Raw genomic sequence first — 19,962 nt, forward strand, 5'->3', positions numbered from 1 at the left:
TGAACCCTGGAATTTTTTTCTATGAGAACTGGAAAACCATTGGGAGGTTTTAAGTTACATGATCTGATCTACATTTTAAAAGATCACTTTAACTACTTATTGGGTGGAGAGCAGACCTTGGCAAGACTAAACTGGAATAGGTAGAACAGCTAGGAGGCCACTGTAGTGGTCCAGCAGGAGATGTCAGTGACTTGGACCCAGCTAGATCTTGGAAGTGGTTAAGGGGTGAGCCAATGTGGGATATGTTTGTATTCTCAGAGTCTAGCATGATGTCTGGCTAGACATTCAATAAATATTCGATGAATTAATTAAGAATTAATTAATCCAACTAATTGAAGAGTCTGAGCTGGAACTGAAATTATCCATCCTTTAAGCCTCTACTAAAATCCCAACCCCTCTAAAAACTGGAAGGAGATAGCTGCCACTGACAAAGAATCAAGACTAGGCTATATATATTTGTTAATTCCTTAAAATCCATAGGGACATGACAAATAACCCAATAGGAAAATGGGGCAAAAGACATACATGAATAGGCACTTCACAGAAAAAGAAGCATGAGTGGCCAATAAATATATGAAAAGATGCTCAGCCTTGTGAATAATCAGGCAAATATAATTAAATATAAATTCAAACCACCATTTTACATCCAACAGATTGACTAAATACCAAAGCTGGTAAGGATAGGGTAGCAACCCGAACTCTTATAAACTCTTATATTGGAAAACAATTTGCCATTATCCAGAAAAGTTGAAAAATTCATGTGCTACAACCCAGCAATTTATATGTATGTACCCTGAAGAAACTCTTGCCTATGTTACCAGGAGAAATGCTCTGAGCAACATTGTTTGTAATGGTAAAAAGCTGGAAACAATCCTAAATACTCATTAACAGGGGAATTAATCAACAAATTGGTGGGCTATTATACATCAATGAAAATGAATAAACTATAGCTACCTACCTAAACTTGAATGAATCTTAGAAACATAACGTTGAGTGAAATGAGCAAGTAAAGAAGTATACAAACAATATTATATCACTTTTAGAATGGTAGGAAAAAAAAGACCAAAATAAGCAATATGGTAAAAATCTGAGGAAACATCTTGAAATGATAAACATAAAATTCAAGGATTACTATAGGAGAGATGCAGGCGGGGCCCCTCGGTGGTATTTTTTGGATTGCGTCGGGTCTTAGTTGCCGCACGCGAGTTCGTCGCTGTGGCTTGCAGGCTTCTCTCTAGTTGTGGCCTGCGCTCTTGAGTGCGCAGACTTAGTTGCCCTGCATCATGTGGGATCTTAGTTCCCCGACCAGGGGTCGAACCCTCATCCCCTGCATTGGAAGCCGGATTCTTAACGACTGGACAACCAGGGAAGCCCCCCCTCAGCGGTATTAGTAATTTTTTTCTTTTCTTAAACTGGGGGTTGTTCAATGGATGCCCATTTTATTATTATGCTTCATAATTTATATAAAATGTCAGCTCTGAGGAGGCAAGGATTTTGTCTTATTTTATTTTACCTGTGTTTCCAGCACCCAGAACAGCGCCTGGCACGTAGTAGGATCTCCAAAAATATCTGTTGAAAAAATGATATGCATTAATTGCATTCCTTTATGTGATTCATAAAAGAATGCAATTTTTTTAACAGAAGAAAAAAACCTACTTTTTAATCATGGTGCCCCTGGATCATTCTAGCTGGAAGTCATACGACTTCCTCAACCCCTATAACCCATATAACCTATTACATCTTGCTCCATATTATAGTTTTATATATATATATATATATATGTCTTTCCTACTGATTATAAATTTATAAAGACAAGGGATTGTCCTTTCTCCTTTTTTATTCCCTTTCACAATACGTAGTACAATACCTCGCACATAGTACAGTAGATGCTCAGTTAATATTGGTTGATTACTTGAAGTCACAGGAGACAGGGCAAACCAGGAAGAATAGATCTATGTCATTTATATTTAAAGGTGAAAGAGAATTCAGTAATTATCTAGTGTTTTCCTACAAGTTGCAGTTGAGAAAACTGAAGTCCGGAGAGGTGAAGGGATTTTTTCAGTCACATAATTAAGAATAATCCCAAATCTAGGGACTTCCCTGGTGGCGCAATGGTTAAGAATCCACCTGCCAACGTAGGGGACACGGGTTCGAGCCCTGATCTGGGAAGATCCCACATGCCACGGAGCAACTAAGCCCGCGCACCACAACTACTGAGCCTGCGCTCTAGAGCCGGTGAGCCACAACTGCTGAGCCGCGAGCCACAACTACTGAAGCCCGTGCGCCTAGAGCCCATGCTCCGCAACAAGAGAAGCCACTGCAATGAGAAGCCCACACACTACAACGAAGAGTAGCCCCTGCTCACCACAACTAGAGAAGCACGCGGGCAGCAACAGTGACCCAATACAGCCAAAAATAATAAGTAAATAAATAAAATTTTTCAAAACAAAGAACAGTCCCAAATCTAGATTCAGATCTCTAACTTGCTGTCCTTAGGTCTTCACAACATATCACAATGACTTTTATTTTCTGTTTTGTCTAGGTTCTTCCCAGCAAAAACTTGTTTGGCCATCCTTCTGTCACCAACCCTCCCACTGATTCCTCTCTTGCAATTCTGGATACTAATGACCCTTTTTCTTCCTCCATCTACTGTTTTCTTTCTCCAGGAGTAGGGAGGCTTACTGATGGCTCACTGTCATGCTGTCCTGGGGAACTGATTTCGCAAGAGAAAGTAGAAAAATCCTTCAGTCAGTGCCCATCAGCCCCAGAAGCTTGAAATTAACAAGTACAAATAAATAGAGGAGCACAGGACCCAAGAATAGTCCTTATTGGCAGTGCAAAGTTACCGCTTCAACTTGCACAAAACTGTTTGTCAGAAAGAGAATGCTAGAATGTTAATATTGGATGGAACCTTAGGGATCACCTACTTCTCCCCCTCATTTTTCCAAATGAGGACACTGAAACTTTGAGAGATGAAGTAACTTGCATAGCTACTCAGCTAGTTAGTAGCAGGGCTGGGACCAGATTCCTAGTCTCCTACCTCCAAGACAGCTGTTCTTTCCGTGCATCTGGCAACATGTGCATTTGACAAAATGCGTCACAAAGTAGTCTCCTCTTAAACCATCAGGAATGAAAAACAAATTATTTAAATCCTTCCTCTTCTCTCTGGCGATTTTTTTTCTTTCGTTTCTCTGTGTCCTAGTCTCCCTCTTTTTATCACTCTTCTGTTTCTCTGTGAATCCCTCTCTCTGTTTGGGTTTCAAATTGAACTGTAGCCTGCCTGCATGATTCTCTTGATTTTTCTTCTCTAAGCTATTGTGTTTCTAGTCCAAAGACAAACAAGCATAAGCCAATCAAGACTCTTTCTTGGTGACCTTTGTGGAAAAGAACTCTCAGAATTTCTACATGAGAGGTGCTGGACCTCCCTCCTAGCCTATCCAGTCAATTAAAATGAGTCTCTGCCCACCCCCACCCCCAGGGTTGTTAACCAATCCTAAGAAAGAAAAGATCAATCTCATTTCTTCATCACCGTGCAGGGAGGCTGCTACCCAGTCAGAATCTGCCACGAACAGTCATTAGGAAAACTGGCCAATCAGGCCAACCTTGTTACATGGTCTGGTAGGAAAAGAAAGGGATTGATTGGAAAGGATAGTTCTGGCTCCACACCCTTTCCTTCCTGGACCCCCGTTTTCCCTCAGTGAAGTGAAGGAAGGACCCTTTCCCAAGCCCTTAGTTAAGAAGATCCCTAGACCCTTAGCTAATGCTCTCTTGGATCATATTTTGTTGTCTTCAAATTCACCCCTCCACACATGCCTCCAACCACTTTCTGTAGTCTCATGCCTACCGATTTAATTTCTATTTTCGAACCTGGTAGCAACAGTCCCCAGGATTCTCAGCCCTCCCCACAGATCTCCACCCACTAACCTGTCAAATAACTTCTTTTGTGTGATTTACGTAGGTAAAAAAGTTCAGTAAGTGATAGTTGAGTCTCTTTCAGGAGCTATCATTGCAAGAAGCTTGCAATAAAGTCTCTAGGGAGCAGAGCAGAATTGAGCTGCAAAGCTCCCAACTATAACACTACTACCACTACCAACCAAAAAACTATTATTATTACTATTACTAGCATTTATTGAACTCTTACTGAGTTCCAAGCCCCTTGCTAAAAGCTTCACGTATATTATCCCAATACTTGCTGCAGAGTAGGCACTATTATTATTCCCAACTTACATAAAAGAAGATCGATATAGAGGGATTAAACAGCTTGCCCAAGGTCACACAGCGATTTGGGAAACCAGGTATGTGAATCCAGAGCCCATCACTGCAGGGAGGTAAGGGAGAAATAAGCATTGCCGACTGTGCCACGGGCCCCTTCTCCAATTCTCCTTTGGATTGTTAGCGATATCTGAGCGTGGTCTAAATTGTCGCAATAAACAGCTGCAACAACCGGTTGGTGGTGGTGCCTCTTAAGAACTGTGGACTTTTTGCCTCGGAGGATATGAAGCCGAGAGCTAAAAGGAATTCAGTGTGGGCGGGGTGGGGGTGTCTGGGGACTTGAGGAGATATTCTTGCTAGTCTGTCTTTCCGTTCTCGTCTGAGCATCTTACCCTGTGCCTGGCACCGCTTGGTACTTGGTAAATACCTGTTGATTGATTCCCAAGGATCCCAGCTCCATTCCTCACCTACCCCCAACCCCACCCCAAGTCAACAACTGGAACTGGAGGGAGATCTGGGCATTTCAGGGGAACCAGTGAGAATCCTCATCGGCGTGGGATCGTGGATTTAGGAAAGGCGGGAAGTCTCCCACCCGTCTCTCCTCGCCTGCTTCTCCGATTTCTCCCCACTCCTTCCCCTCCCTTTCAGGAGTTCAGGGCCATAAAAATGCAGATGGAGGATCGGTGTGAAATAACAGGCCCATATAAATCCCTCTGCCGCCCGCCTGCAAGATGGATTGGCCGCATTGAAATTCCTCCGCGAGGATAATTAAACTCGGGGCCTCATCCGGGCAAAATTACATTCCTGTAATGGCGTCGCTCGGGGTCCCGGGAAATTGCTCCGTGGGCTTTCAGCGGCGGTTTTTATCGCCGGCCGGGGTGTGCCTGGCTGCAGCTCGCCTCTCCTCCGGGACCGTAAAGCTGCTGCCGTGATTTATCCTCCCCTTCTCCCAAATCCGATTAAATGGAGGAGCTCGGGGCCGGGGCGCCGCGGGGCCCGGGAGCCGGGAGGGGGCGGCGGGAAGGACGGGGACAAGGAGGGGAGGACAAACGGCCCCTCAGAGGGTGGCGGATTTGGCTTTATTTACAGCCACAGCCTTCTTTTTATTTTTTATTTTTTATGGGGGTTTGGTGAGCTTTCCCCGTCTTTCTTGTGCTGCGTTCAAATACGATGCCTGGACGGCCGAGGTTTGGACATGAGGGGACGTGGGTACCGACCTCTCTCCAAAGGGGCCGGTCAGACCCTATGTGGGAGATAAAGCAGCCAAGAATAAGAGGTGAGGGCCAGGAAGCCCCCTACTTCCTCCCATTGGGGAAAGGACGAGCAAAAGGACACGAGGGAGAAGCCGAGGGGCCTCCATAAGAGCACCTCCTGTGGGGGTTGCTTCTCTCAACTCGTGTAAATAAAACCTGGGCGGAGGCACAGGCATGCTTGACGTGATCTCGCAACCTCACCTCAGGTCACTGATGCCCATTATTCCTTGACTGTCTCATGACTCAGGAAAGAAGGCTTAGGGTCAGGGCGCTTGAGTCCTAATCATCTTTAGCCCGTATCTTCTCGTTCGCTGATGCTGGTTTTCTCCTAGCTGATCACTAGAATAAGAAAGAAGGAGAGGGAAATAAAGACGAAACCACAAGAGGCAGCTGGGGCATTTTGCTGACTATTCGCCCGGTGAACGGGTTTCCCATCCATAAAGCCAGGGTCCGCGGCAACAGAAGGAATCCCGTGACTTCATTTTCCTCCTGATACATTTTGGACACTGAACCCCAATCTTGATTGCATGCTATTTAACACCGAAATTCTGGGTAGTTTTGTTTATTTGTGTTTTGTTTTGTTTTTTTAATGTGACTGCGCATGCTTGAAAAAGGGAAGCAAATCCAAGATCCCAAATACCGTGCAGAGCAAACCGCAGGCCACGTTACGGATCGGCTTACACTGCGGAGTGCCCTCATTTCTGCACTCGGTCGGCTCCGCCTGCAGTTTCTCCTCTCAAACGCCAGGTGGAATGACTGGCCGAATGTCGCCGCAGAGCTGGCAGGCGGCGCTGTGGCGCCTGGGCCGACCCTCAACTTTGCAATCACTCTATCCTTGGCAGAGCGACTCGTTGGTCCGGGCCGCGCATGAGCACAGCCTTCCTTTCGCTATTCCCGCCCTCTCCCCGCCTCTCTCTTGTCTTCTCGGCCCTGGGAGCAGGTAAGGCTTCGGGCCCTCGCTCCCGCCTCGCGCCGCGCACGCGCGCGCCCGAGGCGCCCCACCTCGCGCCAATGCTCTGAGAGCCTTACCTTGCATGCTCCCACCCGGGTCCTCACGCCCTCCCTTACCCTCCGTATCCCCGTGCTTTAGGGCTGCCCCTTCCGCGTGCCTGTGACCTCCAACCGCGCGGGCCTGGCGCCATCTTGGATGTCTCGTGGGTTGGGGGAGCGTGCCTTGGAGCTGGCGAAAGTCAAATGCCGGGGTGCTCGTTTCACCTGTCCCGACTCATCCTTTACAAACGCTCTTTTCTCATTCTCTTGTCCTTTCAGAGCTGTCCCAACCCCCAAACTCTCCCCTCCTATCTCTGCTTTCTCTTCACATCCTGATTCGTGCCTTTCTTATTCTGAAACCTCTAGATTTTTGGCCCCAGGACTTCAGGTGCCGAACAATGGAGATTGTGGATCGTCTCAAGACACCACCCCCTCTAGTCAGCACCTCTCGATTTAAAAAGTAAACCTTGAAAGTGGTAGAAATGAACAGAACAGCCAAAACACCCCCTCCATTCAGACTGTGGCCTGGGAGAGCGATAGCAGAAAAGAGGCCGGTTTCCTTGGAACCACTGATTGTCTCTCAGCGCCGTTCTTTTCCTTCCACTGCGGTGAAGTTGGGAAAAGCACAAGTCGTGGGCTGACACTGAGGTTTTCCGTTAGAGGCAGGAGGCCTGAAAAGGGGTGGGGCCAGCATGGGGTAGTACCAACCTGCCAGCTTTCCTGTCAAGGGTTTACCGGGAGTCCCCGGACTCTGCCCACGAGAGGGAAAGAAGGTTAAGAAAGGGAATGGTTAAGTAGCAGCCCTGTAACTCCTTGGCCCATCTACACTGAGGAAGAAACCCATGAATCTGGGTAGTGCTGTTGTCCAAGGTGATATTGGTTAACAAGTGCAGACTTGGCCAAGGTTAGGTGGCCAGCGGAGGGGTCGCCACTTCATGCAGGTTCCCTTCAGTGCCACATCAGGCACTTTCCATATGTTATTTCATTTAATCCGCCTAAGAACTACATTTTACAAATGATGATATTGAGGTTTTGTTGCCTTGGGGAAAAAAGTCTTCCCTTTTTTAAAGCTTTAAAGAAATTTTGGATTTTTGACCCAAGAAAACCTGAATAGTCTGGCAGCACAATTGGGTTAGAGTTAGGGTATGGGCAGAAATCAGAGTTCTAGACAGGACAAGAGTTGAAGACATCCGGTAATATAAAAGTAACTAAGATTCTGCATTCAGAAGTGTAATCTGGGAAAGTATTAGTCCAGCTCATTCAAGGAAGTGTCCTTTAACAGGCCTAAGTAATCACTGAGTGTTTCAACCTGTAGCATATTAGAAAGCATTAAGAGTGAGCAGAGAAAAAAAAAAGAGTGAGAAGAGTTCAAGTCCTGGCTGTACCACTACCATAGTTTCAAGACTGTTTTTAAGAACATGCTATGTACCTAAGAATCATTTGAGAAGCTTCATTGAAATAGAGGGTACTTGGGCCTTATTCCCAGAGATCTTGACCTGGAAAGTCTAAAGTCTAAGGTGGGACCCAAGAGTACACATTTTTTAAGTTTTCTTTTTTTTTTTTTTTTTTTTTGGCCGCAGCTCATGGCATTCGGGATCTTAGTTCCCTGACCAGCAATTGAACCCGTGCCCCCTGCGGTGGAAGCTCAGAGTCCTGACTACTGGACCGCCAGGGAATTCCCCCAAGAGTCTTTAAAGGGCAACATTTTGAGGCCCAATGAAGCCTTGAGAAGAGTTTCTTTTGAGTAAGAGACTGAGGGAAACTTAGGCAAAAGATACTGGGGAAATTCATCTGACAACCCCAGCATGAGGCTATGGAAAGGGATAACAGGTCTTTTCTCTCTCTCTCTCTCTCTCTCTCTCTCTCTCTCTCTCTCTTTTAATTAATTTATTTTTGGCTGCATTGGGTCCTCGCGGGGCGTGCAGGCTTTGTCTAGTTGTCGCGAGCGGATGCTACACTTTGTTGTGGTGCACGGGCTTCTCATTGCAGTGGCTTTTCTGTTGCAGAGCACGGGCTCTAGGTGCACGGGCTTCAGTAGTTGTGGCACACGGGCTCAGTAGTTGTGGCTCGCGGGCTCTAGAGCACAGGCTCAGTAGGGCTTAGTTGCTTAGTGCACGGGCTTAGTTGCTTAGTGCACGGGCTTAGTTGCTCAGCGGCATGTGGGATCTTCCCGGACCAGGGCTTGAACCTGTGTCCCCTGCATTGGCAGGAGAATTCTTAACCACTGTGCCACCACGGAAGTCTGGGATAACAGGTCTTAAAGCTGGGACCAAGGGGCTTCTTGTTCAGACCAGGAGAAGTCACTTGATTATAAGGAAATCTTAGAAGCTGTGTGGAGGAAATCCTGACTTCAGGGTTCTAATTCCATCTCTGCTGAGACTTGAGGTCAGTCACTGCTCTCTGGGCCATTTAAATTTTCCAGAGCACCTTTTCTGCTAATAAGGATGTCCTTTGGTAAGCAAGGACAATATTGACAATGCTGCTTCTGTAATTGCAGCTCTCCTGCCACGGCCCTTCAGCACCTGAAAATGTACGCTTGCGCCAAGTTCATCTCCACCTCCTCCTTGGTGAGTACCTGTCTTTTCCAGGAAAGTTTTTAAGGAGAAGCATCTTGTCTTTTCCTTCTCCGACCTTGTTCTTCACAGCTGGGCCCTTTGCTGTGCTAGCCTGACAGGAGAGAATGTATGCTTCCCAGGCATTCCCTGCCTTGTGTCCCATGAAGGCCAGTTAATTCCTCTCATCCAACTATATTAGAAGAAGAGTATAAATGAGAACCTAGGCTAAGATCAGGTTATTTCTAGACTGAAACTCTGTGTTCTTGTAAACTGGAATCCCACCAGAAATGGTAAACATGAGTTAAATTTCCTAAGTTGGACTGAATATGCACTGTTTACAGGATCTTGTCCTGAGTGTCAGAGAGCCATAGCTGGGAGTTCCTTCTGGAAGCTTAAATTTGGGTGGGAAGCTAAAACACACATTGGGAAAATATATGACTCAGAAGCAACAGCATGGAAGAAATTACAAATTATTAGATAGTGGAGGCAATTGGTTCATTCACTCGTAAGTGAAAAGGAGTGATGCTGTTAGTAGCTATTATTTATTGAACACTTACTGTGCCTGGCACTGAGTTTACCAGTTTGTATACATAATCTTATTTATTCCTCAAATCAAGCCTGAGCTATGTTATTCCCATTTGACAGATGAGAAAGCAGACTCAGAAAGATTTAAGTGACTTGTCCTAAGATCACAGAGCTGATACAGAGATAAGATTTGAATCTAGTTATATTTGTGTAAAGCCCTGGCTGTTAACCACCATGTTGTCTGCTTTGGAGACACTGGCTTGGAGTTAGTCAGAAAAGGCTACCAGGATGGGGTAAATTTTCAGCATGGATTTTTGTGCCTATTTTCCAGAAGGGTGTGTTCAGGGAAAGATGTTCCAGTCATTGGCTTCCTTCTAATGGGCTGGCCATTACCAGTATATGTATAGATTTCTTGCTGAGCGAAGTAAATGCTTCTGAGGCTTAAATTTCTTCCCGTTCTCAAGGCCTGTAAAAGGGAATAGCAAGGGTAGGTAATTCCTTCCAAAAGGAAGTAGACTTTCTTCCCTTAAATCAGTGGAGAAGCCTAGGAAGCAAGAGAAATGGTGCCGTTCTTGAATCTAGAATTTGCTTAAAAGTAAAAGAATAATTCCAGATTCTCTTGAGATTCTGAGTTCTAGCAAATGAATGGGGCATCTGAGTAACAGTTGGGGGTGGTTCTAAAACTCCTCTCCACAGCCTTCCTTGACTTTCTTGGCCTTGTGTTATTCCCACTAGATCAGGAGAACCTCTCCACTATTGAACCGATCACTGTCTGCAGTGGTGCTGAAGCGACCAGAGACACTGACAGATGAGGTTCGTAATAAGTGGAATTGGGCCTGTGGGGGAGGGGGAGGGGGAGGGGTGGGGGTTGGGTGGGGAGGGTTACCTGACAGAACCAGTAGGGGGAGTGCTGAGGACTCCATATATGGTACCCTAATGTTCCAGCTTCTGCCACTGGCAGCGCATGTCCGTGTGTGCTGCTGATAACTGCCATTACTTGACTTACTGTACTGACTTGAGTTGGGAGTGTTTAGTCCCAGGAAGATGATCTTCTCAAGGCATCAAGAACAGGCTAGGGCTTCAGTCTTAACATTTCTAGATCATACCTGAATCTTGAAGGTATTTGACGTCCACCTCTTGCATTTAAAAGTTCTGCTTGGCAGCATTTTAGGGAGTTTTCCAGGGAGTTAAAAGATTTTCTGTATGGGGGAGAAGCGGTGGGATTTGATAGCATAAGGACTTAAATGGTACACAAGTTTCCAAAGCGAAAAAAGGGTTTCCTAAAAATTTTCTACCTACTTCTTCACAGAGCCACAGCAGCTTGGCAGCCCCACGTCCCCTGACCACCTCACTTATTCCTAGCCGCAGTTTCCAAACCAGTGTCATTTCAAGGGACATTGACACAGCCGCCAAGTTCATTGGAGCTGGGGCTGCCACAGTAGGGGTGGCTGGCTCTGGGGCAGGAATTGGGACTGTGTTTGGGAGCCTCATCATTGGTTATGCCAGGTAAGATGGGCCCACCATTTGCTCTCTGATATGTTTCCAAAGGTCTGGGCAGAGACGGGGTTCTAGAGCTGCACTATCCTATACGGTAGCCACTAGCCACCTATTGCTGTTTGAATGTAAATTTTAATTAACTGAAAGTACACAGACTTAAATTTTGTAACTTTTAATGTAGCTCAGTGGCCACACGTGACTAGTGGCTGCCATTTTGGAAAGTTCTATTGGACAGCTTTGGTTTAGAGTAGGAGTCAGCAAACTAAGGCAGGATGTCCATATCTGGGCCACAGCCTGGTTTTGTATAGTTGAGCTAAGAAGGGTTTTACATTTTTAAAGGGTCGTGAAAATAAAAAGGTAACAGAGACCATATGTGACCCACAAAGCGTAAAATATTTGCTGTCTGGCCCTTTACAGAAAAAGTATCGTCCCCATCCCGTTCCCCCACCCTCCCCCCAGTCTAGAGCTTCAGTCAGCATAGTGGCTTCGCTGCCATTTGTCCCCATCCCTGGGAATTCCCCCATCACTCCTGGGAAAACTGCCTCTGCATCCAGCCCCATGGCCCCCTGATGCTTGGGACTATTTGGTCCCCACCAACTCTGGGCAATTCACTGTTAGAACTAAATTAATCCTCTAGAGACCTGCAAGTTCTTTTAATGTTCTTGGGGAAATAAGGTTATTTTTAAGGATTTGTATGAAATAAGAAACTTCTGTGTCCACAATTCTGTTAAAAGCTGGCATTGCTTTAGCTTATCCATCAAGGCTTCCAGAGGTGACAGAGTAAGGGAAATAGAAATTATATACTGACTTCCAAAGTTGGGAATCCTTTATGCCATTTTTTAATCATATCATCTAAACCTCACAGACCATTTGTATCCCAAAATCTTTTGACTATTTTGAAATGAGAGAAGTTATTTGTCCCTCTGGCTCCATTGTCCACAAGAACAGTGTTTTTCTAATTGTTTTACATAAAGCCCTAGGGTTCTGAGGCTATACCCCAGAGACTGTCTTAGAGAATGAAGGGGAAACCAATCAAACAAGACTTTCAAATCCCCCACTTTTTTTACAATTACACTTTAGATTTATGCATTTTGTATTTTGGGGTTCTGCTGCTTACAGTTTGGAAACACTGGTCTGATAGGCCCTGCCACTCCAGATACCTCTTCCATTCTGGTTGAGCCCTGGATAGTTGTGTCCAGACCCAGGAGTCTTAAGTTATGAGGAAGATGTGGGTGATCCAGTAGAGGCAGTAGTGTTTGTACCTGGGCTGTGTTACAGAATTTTGGATTGTCCACTCCCTTTATTCATCTCTGTAGAGCCCTTGGTGTATCAGAGCAAGAATTGGGGCATGATGTTGTCATCTCATTAAGTGAGATGTGAGCTTGAGATGGATTCTCCCTGAGTCCACCTTTAATGATTGTCCTTTTCTTTGTGCGGACTAGAGATTCAGTCTTTTCTCCTCCCCTTCTCCCAGGAACCCTTCTCTGAAGCAACAGCTATTCTCCTACGCCATTCTGGGCTTTGCCCTCTCGGAAGCCATGGGACTCTTTTGCCTGATGGTGGCCTTTCTCATCCTCTTCGCCATGTGAAGGAGCCGTTTCCACCTCCCATAGTTCTTCCGTGTCTTGTCTGCCCTGTATGTTCCTTTTCCTGTACCTCCCCAGGCAGCCTGGGGAAAAAGGGGTCAGCTCAGGGTTTGACAGAAGGAAGACAAATAGATACTGTATTAAAAAGATGTTTCTTGAGTCTCCTGTGTATATTTCTTTTCCACAATTGGCTGAATGCCTTGGTGAAAGTATAAGGCCTGGAGGTTAGTGATGGTGCTAAGCTCAACATGGGTCTGGGCTCACTTATTCTTCATTCTCCTAAGTTGGGAAAGCTTTATTCAAACTAGTGCTCCTTTTTAACAATTTTCACCTGGGATGGCATGTTACCTTGGAGAACTGGGTCAATAGCAACTTACAGTACTGGTTTAAAATTTTGACTAATGGGCTGTCTCTTTCCACTGCCACTTTCCTGGCTGAGGTCCTCATTGCCACCCACCTGGTCTATTGCAATAACTTCTTAATTGGTCTTCTGCCTCCCATCTCTACCCTCTAGCATTTACTTCTGCCAACCACTGTCAGGTTAATCCTTAAGCATAGGACTGGTTTTGCCATTTACCAATTCGAAAACAGTCTGACTCGACTTTCTCAGCTTTGTTTTTTATTATTCCCAAACACTCTACCCAAAGTGGACTATTTGTCATTTTCCAAATACTTTCCCTGCTTTACTGTCCTTACATATCTACAGGTCTTTCCCTTTGTCCATCTCTGCTTTCTTTCCCTGAATCTTTGGTCACTTTCCTCTTTTTCAAACTCCCTGTTATCCTGAAAGACAGCTTAAATGCTACCTCTTCTTCCATGAAGCTTTCATCTGGTTTCCATCCACTTTCAGTCAGGTGAGCGTTAACCCATATAAAGGGCTGTAGAGCATGTTGCATCCTTTATAATGCTTACTGTGTACAATAAATTGTGGGTTTATGTATACATGTGTGCAATACGTGTGCCTTATCTTCCAAGTTAGATTGTTAGCTTCTTGAGGCAGGGACTATGTCATATTCATCTTGTATCCCTAGACGTATGTAGCGTGACACAGCAGTATCTTGGTTAAATTTTTAATCATCTGAACCAACCACCTCACTTCACAAGCAAGGGAACAGACTCTGAGAGATCAAAGGATTCTCCCGGGAACATTTACTAGCAGAGCTGGAGCTAGAGCAAAGGTCATGTCTCGTAGCCCAGGGTGTAAGACTACCACACTGTTGGTCTTGTGGGACTCTTCCAGTGTTGCTGATGACCATTGTTTTCCCAAGCAAGCAAGCAAGAGGAGAATAAACAAAGATAAACCTTTTCCCTTAAAAATGCCTCAAGAGGGACTTTGGACAGTGGGGTTAGTATAAACTAAAGGATTATTATTTTCTAAAAGCTAAACTTTAAATAAGCCTTATCTTACATATGCTTGAAGTCGGGTATAAATTAAAGTCCTTTCATGATAATGTAGATGACCACAACAGATTTTCTTTTGGTTCAGTCAGTGACTGAAAGCCCAGGGCAGTGACTGTACCTCAGAGTAAACTGGTGCTCAGGAAGCAGGTCACCCCAAGTCATTCACCCTTGCCCTTTTGCTATTGTGATCAAGGGTTGAATGGGGTCTTATCCACAGTTTACTTCTAGATTGCTATACTATTCCCAAATAACTATATGCTGGACTTTGGGGCTCTAGGTGGACCTCACAAGAACAGCTCCTCCAGACACGAGTAGGTGGAAGATACCTACATATGTGGGGATGAGAAATAGCCCTCTGTTTTGTTCATTTAAGTTTGAGCCTCTGGTAGGAGCCTCTTGCCAATCCCCTTACCGAGTCATCAGATCAGAGTCATCTGTGTTTTCTTTTTCTCCTTGGCCCTTTGGGATTGAATCTAGCTGACTCCTTAACAACTCAGGTGCTTGGAGAGAGCACACCTGGTCTCCCACGTGTTCTTGTTCTCTCTGAGACGAATGATGAGATGGTGCTGCAAGAAGCTTGGAAGCAAATTTCTTCAGGAGTCAAGGCAACCTGGATCCTCTTAGTTTCAGGTCCCAAGAGATATTTATTGGCAACTCAAGTTGCCAGCAACTTGGGGTAGAGGAGTGCTACGTTTTAGTAGAGAGGGTCCAAGAGCAAATTTTCTGAAGGTCTTTCCAATTTTGATAACATGGAATGAAAGCTTTCTATTTGTCCTTGTAGTTTCAAAAAGATCACATGATTTGAAATTAGGAGATGTTAGTTTAATCTCTCTTTTACTCCTGGCGATGGTGGTCAGATCACTAACCAATAACTCTAGGACCTCAGTTTCTCCCCATCTATTAAATAGGGATAATACTCATCCCAGGAATTACGTGCATGCAGTACCTTGGTATTTGGAAAGGATGGTGCCATGAAAGTTCAATGTATATTGATTATAATTTGCTTTCCATTCTCCATGAAGCTCAGAGCCTATTACAGGTATTTTATACACAGTTTCTCCCTCTTTTATGGTTGGCAAGTCTGGCCATAAAGCATCTGGAGGAAAAGACCCAGGGATGCTGAAGGCAGAGAGTTCCCTCTTCTTCTTTTTTTTTTTTTTTCTAATTTTTATTGGAGTCTAGTTGATTTTACATTGTTGTGTTAGTCGCAGGCGTACAGCAAAGTGAATCAGTTATACTAATGTATATATATCCACTCTTTTTAAGGTTCTCTTCCCATATAGTTGGTTCCCTCTTCTCAGTTTCTTCAATTAGTCATCCTAATTAGAGGAAAATCACGTCCTTTGAAAATCATCTACATGCTAAACAGCAGTAATGAGGAACCCTGTTCCAGCCTCCCTTTCAGGATGGATTTATTAGTTTGAGGCCTTCTTAGGTCATCAGGATGAAAAAGCTGCTCAGGAACAGCCCTGGTGCTTTAGCTCAAGTTGGTGCCCAGGAACCTAGAGGCTGCTCTGTGTCTTACCTCCATTGAAGAGAAATCAGGTGAAGGAATATTCATGTTGAATTCTGAAATAGAAAATGAGTACAGGGAATATTATCCTGGTCCTACAAGTTTTGAGCAATGAAATTTTGACTTAGTTGAGCCATATCTGACAATATGCATTTTCCAACATGTATTCTTAGGACACACTCTCGGACAGCTTTGGACAGCTTTGTGTTCACACCGTTTAATGAGAAAAAACTAAAACATGGGAAGATTTTTTTTTTAGTCCCCAAGCATTCCTTAACATGTCTTTATGATTGAGCATTTACCTCAAGGCACTATGTTAGGACATTGTGACCAAAGTAGCCAATCAAAAGGTGGCAGAAGATATAATGGATAGAATACCGGGGATGGGGTCAGGACTCTCATCTCAAACGCTTGGCTTCTCTTATTGGTATAAATGGTTAGTTAGCGATAGTCTATTCCCACTTCCTTCTTTGCTCCCCACCCCACCCCAAAAGAGATCATTTCCTTTCATCTTTTGAATAAGTGCTGTGGCAGGCAGAATTTCTTAAATGATCCCCTAAAAATGTTATGGTGTAATCCCTAACCTGTGAATTTGATGAGCTATTGCACCTGTGGTTATGTTATATATGGCACAGTTGACTACGATAGGGAGATTATCTGCATGGGCCTGATCTAATCACATGGGCCCTTAAAAGCAAAGAGCTTTCTCAGACTGGTGGCAGAAGGAAAAATCAGAGACATTTGACGAAAAGATTCGTTGCACTATTACTGGCTTTGAAGTTGGAGGGGACCATATGCAATGATTGGAAAGTGGCCTCTAAGAGCTGAAATTGACCCCCTAACCAACAGCCAGCAAGGAAATGCGACCTCAGTCCAACAACTGGAAGGAACTGAATTCTGCCAACAGCCTGAATAAGCTTGGAGTGGGTTCTTCCTTAGAACCTCTAGATGAGAGCCCAGACCAGTCAACACCTTCCTTGACTTTGGATTTGGGAGACCCTAAACAGAAAATGGAATCAAGCCTGCGTGGATTTTATGATCTACAGAACAGTAAGATAATAAATGGAATTTGTTTTAAACCACTAAGTTTGTGTAGTTTGTTATGTAGCAATAGAAAGCTAACACAGGTGCAATTTTCCAGTCTGCAAAAGGAGTGAAGTTTCATCTGAATCTTGCACTGAAAGGAAACTCTAAAGTTGACTTATCTGACGCTCTGCCTCCTAACTGTGTTGACTCTAACCTAGCTCAGGAAGGCTAAATAAGGAAAGACCTTTATTTTATTTATTTATTTAATTTTCTGGCAAGTCTTTGTGGCACGCGGGATCTTAGTTCCCCGACCAGGGATTGAACCCGTGCCCGCTGCGGTGGAAGCAGGGAGTCTTAACCACTGGACCGCCAGGGAAGTCCAGGAAAGACCTTTAAACAAAAACTGTATGCCTATAGCTATTTTTACTATAGCTATTTCATTTGTGTGGAGTAGATATTTTTTTCTCGTTTTAACAAATGAGAAAACTAAGACTCCTGTTCAAGAATCATGACTTGGTTCTAGATAGAACAGAATAGAAACCCGTGACCAGAGCTCCTTGCATTATGCCACACCACAAGGTGTGGGGGCCAGGGTATCATTGAAGGAGAGGGAAAGACAAATCTGGACAGTTTTTTAGATCTCTCAGTGAAGGAGCTGGATCTGTTTTTCTTATAATTATCATCCCTGTTGTTATATTGCGGATAGGTAGCATTTGCCTACCCTTGTATTCATTTTACCCACTGCTGGGTAATTTCCTGGGTTTCTGGGTAGGGTCAGCTTAGTTGGCTCAGCTCTGGCCCCAAGATGGATATTTTTAACTATTGTGGATTAGAGCCTTCCAGGAACTGTGGAGCTGCTTTTTCAGAAACCAACTCTGCAGGTCTTACTGGGGAGGGTGGTTGGTGGCGGGGTGAGGTGGGGGGTGATGGTGTTTGTGTAGGTATAGGGGTGATACCTGAGCCTAACAGACTTGCATCCCCTTTGCACCCCTAAGGCCTTTCCATCCACATCTCCCAACAGCTGGAGCAAGGACTTTAAGTTTCCAAAACATAGCTGCAAAGGGTAATAAACACCTAGCCCATAACTCCCTTAACAGCAGGAGGATAGCCAGTGGGGATTTAGCTCAGGAAAAATTTGTACAGTGCAAAGACCCATAAAATTTTCAGAAAGCAACTTGGCTTATAGAGTTGACCAAATTGAAAGTGCCAGAATCCTGGGTTCAAGTCACTTTTGGTAAATTCTTGTGCTTCAATTTCCTTCCCTTGTGTGAAATGGGAGGCACATTTCCTTGAGATGTGCCTCCTGGAGATGCCATAGAAATAAATGAAAGTCGATTTTAAAACTTCTTGCTGGGGGCCTAGACCTTGTAAATTGTCTCTATCTCTTCTGTTTCTTAGTTACAATTTACCAGGAGTAACTTAACACTGGGACTCTCTGCCAGTGCTAAAATTAGACTCCACCACTCTGGGGCTTCCTTTTCTCCTTCTTGCTTTTGTTTTTGGGGCTGGAGGGAAACATATGTGCTGCTGGAGTTAGTGAACTAAAGACTACAGAAAACATTTCCCACCAGAAAACATTGTTTTCATCCTTTTAAAGAAGAAACCCAAATCTGCCCTGGATATTGATTATTTGATTCACTCCTAGATATGGACCTGGGAAAGCCTCGGAATCCCTGGGGAGTGAGAGAGGGAGGAATAAACAGTTGGAATGGAGACAAGCGAGGCTCCTGATAGCTCCAGCCAGCCTCCCTTTCCCAGCCAGACAGGCTTTCTGCCACTAAAACTGAGGGTCTCTGTCACATCACAAAAGGGCCTGGAGTTACTCCTAAGTGTGCTGACATCTTTTCTGAGGGTGGGAGGCTTCAGGTATTGGACACTTTTCTTGTCCAGGGGTCTGGGAAAAAGGAACAGGCAAGGAGGGAGTCAATCTTTTCCAGCTGTAACCTAGAGAGAAAAGGAACAAATTCTTCACCAGGGAAGATTGTGTAAACAGTGCCTTTGGCTGGAGCCATAGAGTTGGGGAAGCAAAGAAAGGGAGCTTTGTTCTCCCCTACCCCAGCCAGAGCACAATCGTAGAGCTGGGATTGTTTGCTTTGGCAATGGACTCCCTGCTTGAAAAGACTAGGCGTTCCAGAGACCGGTGAGAGGCCTCTGTTGGGTTTCCCACATGGAGCTGAGGAGAGGACAACCCCCAGCCTAAATCTTTTACCTAAGGAAGTGTGCTGGGAAACCTGGAGGCCTAAGGCATCTGGCCCATTCTTCTCTAGCTTTGTTCACCTCCTTCCCTTCCCAACTTTACCACACCACAGGATGTTCGTTAGCCTCAACCTTCCTGCCTTGGAGAGTGCTTTTGGTTCTTGTACTCGTGTTCTATCCCAAAAGAAGCTGCATTTTCACAGAATGCAAGACAATCCCAGGGCTCCTCTCTAAGGAATCCAACAGGAAATAAGGGTTCCAAGCTCATTTTGTCCATCCTATTCCTTTAAGTTGTATTACACATGACCCTTAAAGTTGTAGTCAGTCTTTCCAAAAATGTTCAAAAATGTCCCATTTTCCTTCTAGCATTAGTGTCTCACAAATGTAAAATAATATTTATGCAGTGCCAGGTGTTTTGCAAATGCCATTTCATTTCATCCTCGTGACCACCTTATTAGGTAGACACAATTATCCCCATTTTACAGATTAGGATACTAGGGATTAGCAAGATAAAGCAATTTGTCCAAGTCACACAGATTGTGTATTCCTTTACTAGGGCTGCCATAACAAAGTACCACCAGTTGAGTGGCTTAACAGGAATTTATTATCTCACAGTTCTGAAGGCTAAAAGTCCAAGATCAAGGTGTCAGCAGAGTTTGTTCCTTCTGAGGGCTATGAGGCAGAATATGTTCCATGCCTTTCCCCTAGCTTCTAGTGGCTTGCTGGTAATTTTTGGCATTCCTTGACTTGTAGATCTGTGCCTTCATATTCAGATGGCATTGTGCCTGTGTGCATGTCTATGACCAAATTTCCCCTTTTTGTAAGGATACCAGGCATATTGGATTAACCTACCATACTCCAGTATGACCTTATCTTAACTAATTACATCTTAACTAATTATATCTGCAATATTTCCAAATAAGGTCACCTCTGAGGTACTGGGGGGTTAGGACTTCAACATCTGAAGTTGGAGGGGGACACAACACAACACATAATAGATGGTAACTTGCTATGCCAGTTTGAACTTGGGTCCATCTGACTCCAAAGGCCTGTATGTTCTTTCTACTGTACTATGCTGCCTCCTAAAAATCAGAAAGTTACTCAAAATGTCTTCTGGTTTCCAGTATCTCTCATCTTCAATCCAAAGTCTGTATTGCTGCTGCTGGTCATCTTTCTAAAATGTGAATTTGATCAGTCATTCTCTTACT

General features: G+C 44.6%; 1 protein-coding gene and 1 long non-coding RNA gene across 4 annotated transcripts; one reads left to right on the forward strand and one right to left on the reverse strand.

Annotated features, from left to right (window-relative positions):
* Positions 1 to 1,470: 1,470 nt before the first annotated feature.
* On the reverse strand, positions 1,471 to 6,335 carry LOC307194911. The gene is made up of 3 exons (XR_013830662.1): positions 6,106 to 6,335; positions 5,667 to 5,804; positions 1,471 to 1,569 (listed from the first exon to the last, which is right to left on the reverse strand). It is a non-coding gene; the product is annotated as an uncharacterized lncRNA (long non-coding RNA).
* Positions 6,336 to 6,343: 8 nt separating this feature from the next.
* On the forward strand, positions 6,344 to 12,769 carry ATP5MC2 (ATP synthase membrane subunit c locus 2). 3 transcript variants are annotated; one of them, XM_079938341.1, is made up of 5 exons: positions 6,344 to 6,405; positions 8,953 to 9,022; positions 10,271 to 10,348; positions 10,845 to 11,041; positions 12,507 to 12,769. In XM_079938341.1, exons 2-5 carry the CDS (start codon positions 8,984 to 8,986, stop codon positions 12,619 to 12,621), a joined length of 429 nt encoding a protein of 142 aa, XP_079794467.1. In that variant the 5' UTR covers positions 6,344 to 6,405; positions 8,953 to 8,983; the 3' UTR covers positions 12,622 to 12,769. The 3 variants fall into 3 exon arrangements, with proteins under 3 accessions (XP_079794467.1, XP_079794466.1, XP_079794468.1); XM_079938340.1 differs by lacking the exon at positions 6,344 to 6,405 and adding an exon at positions 6,839 to 6,915; XM_079938342.1 differs by lacking the exon at positions 6,344 to 6,405 and adding an exon at positions 8,666 to 8,840.
* The last annotated feature ends 7,193 nt before the right edge of the window (positions 12,770 to 19,962 follow it).

The sequence above is a fragment of the Stenella coeruleoalba genome, assembly GCF_951394435.1.
Source record: "Stenella coeruleoalba genome assembly, chromosome: 11".
NCBI lineage: Eukaryota > Metazoa > Chordata > Mammalia > Artiodactyla > Delphinidae > Stenella > Stenella coeruleoalba.

Excerpts from the sequence above, each read along its gene's own strand:
- ATP5MC2 (XM_079938340.1), top strand. The coding sequence starts at position 6,854 with ATGGAGATTGTGGATCGTCTCAAGACACCACCCCCTCTAGTCAGCACC. Across the intron at positions 9,023-10,270 it reads TCATCTCCACCTCCTCCTTG|ATCAGGAGAACCTCTCCACT; the intron begins GTGAGTACCTGT and ends TATTCCCACTAG. Across the intron at positions 10,349-10,844 it reads CAGAGACACTGACAGATGAG|AGCCACAGCAGCTTGGCAGC; the intron begins GTTCGTAATAAG and ends ACTTCTTCACAG.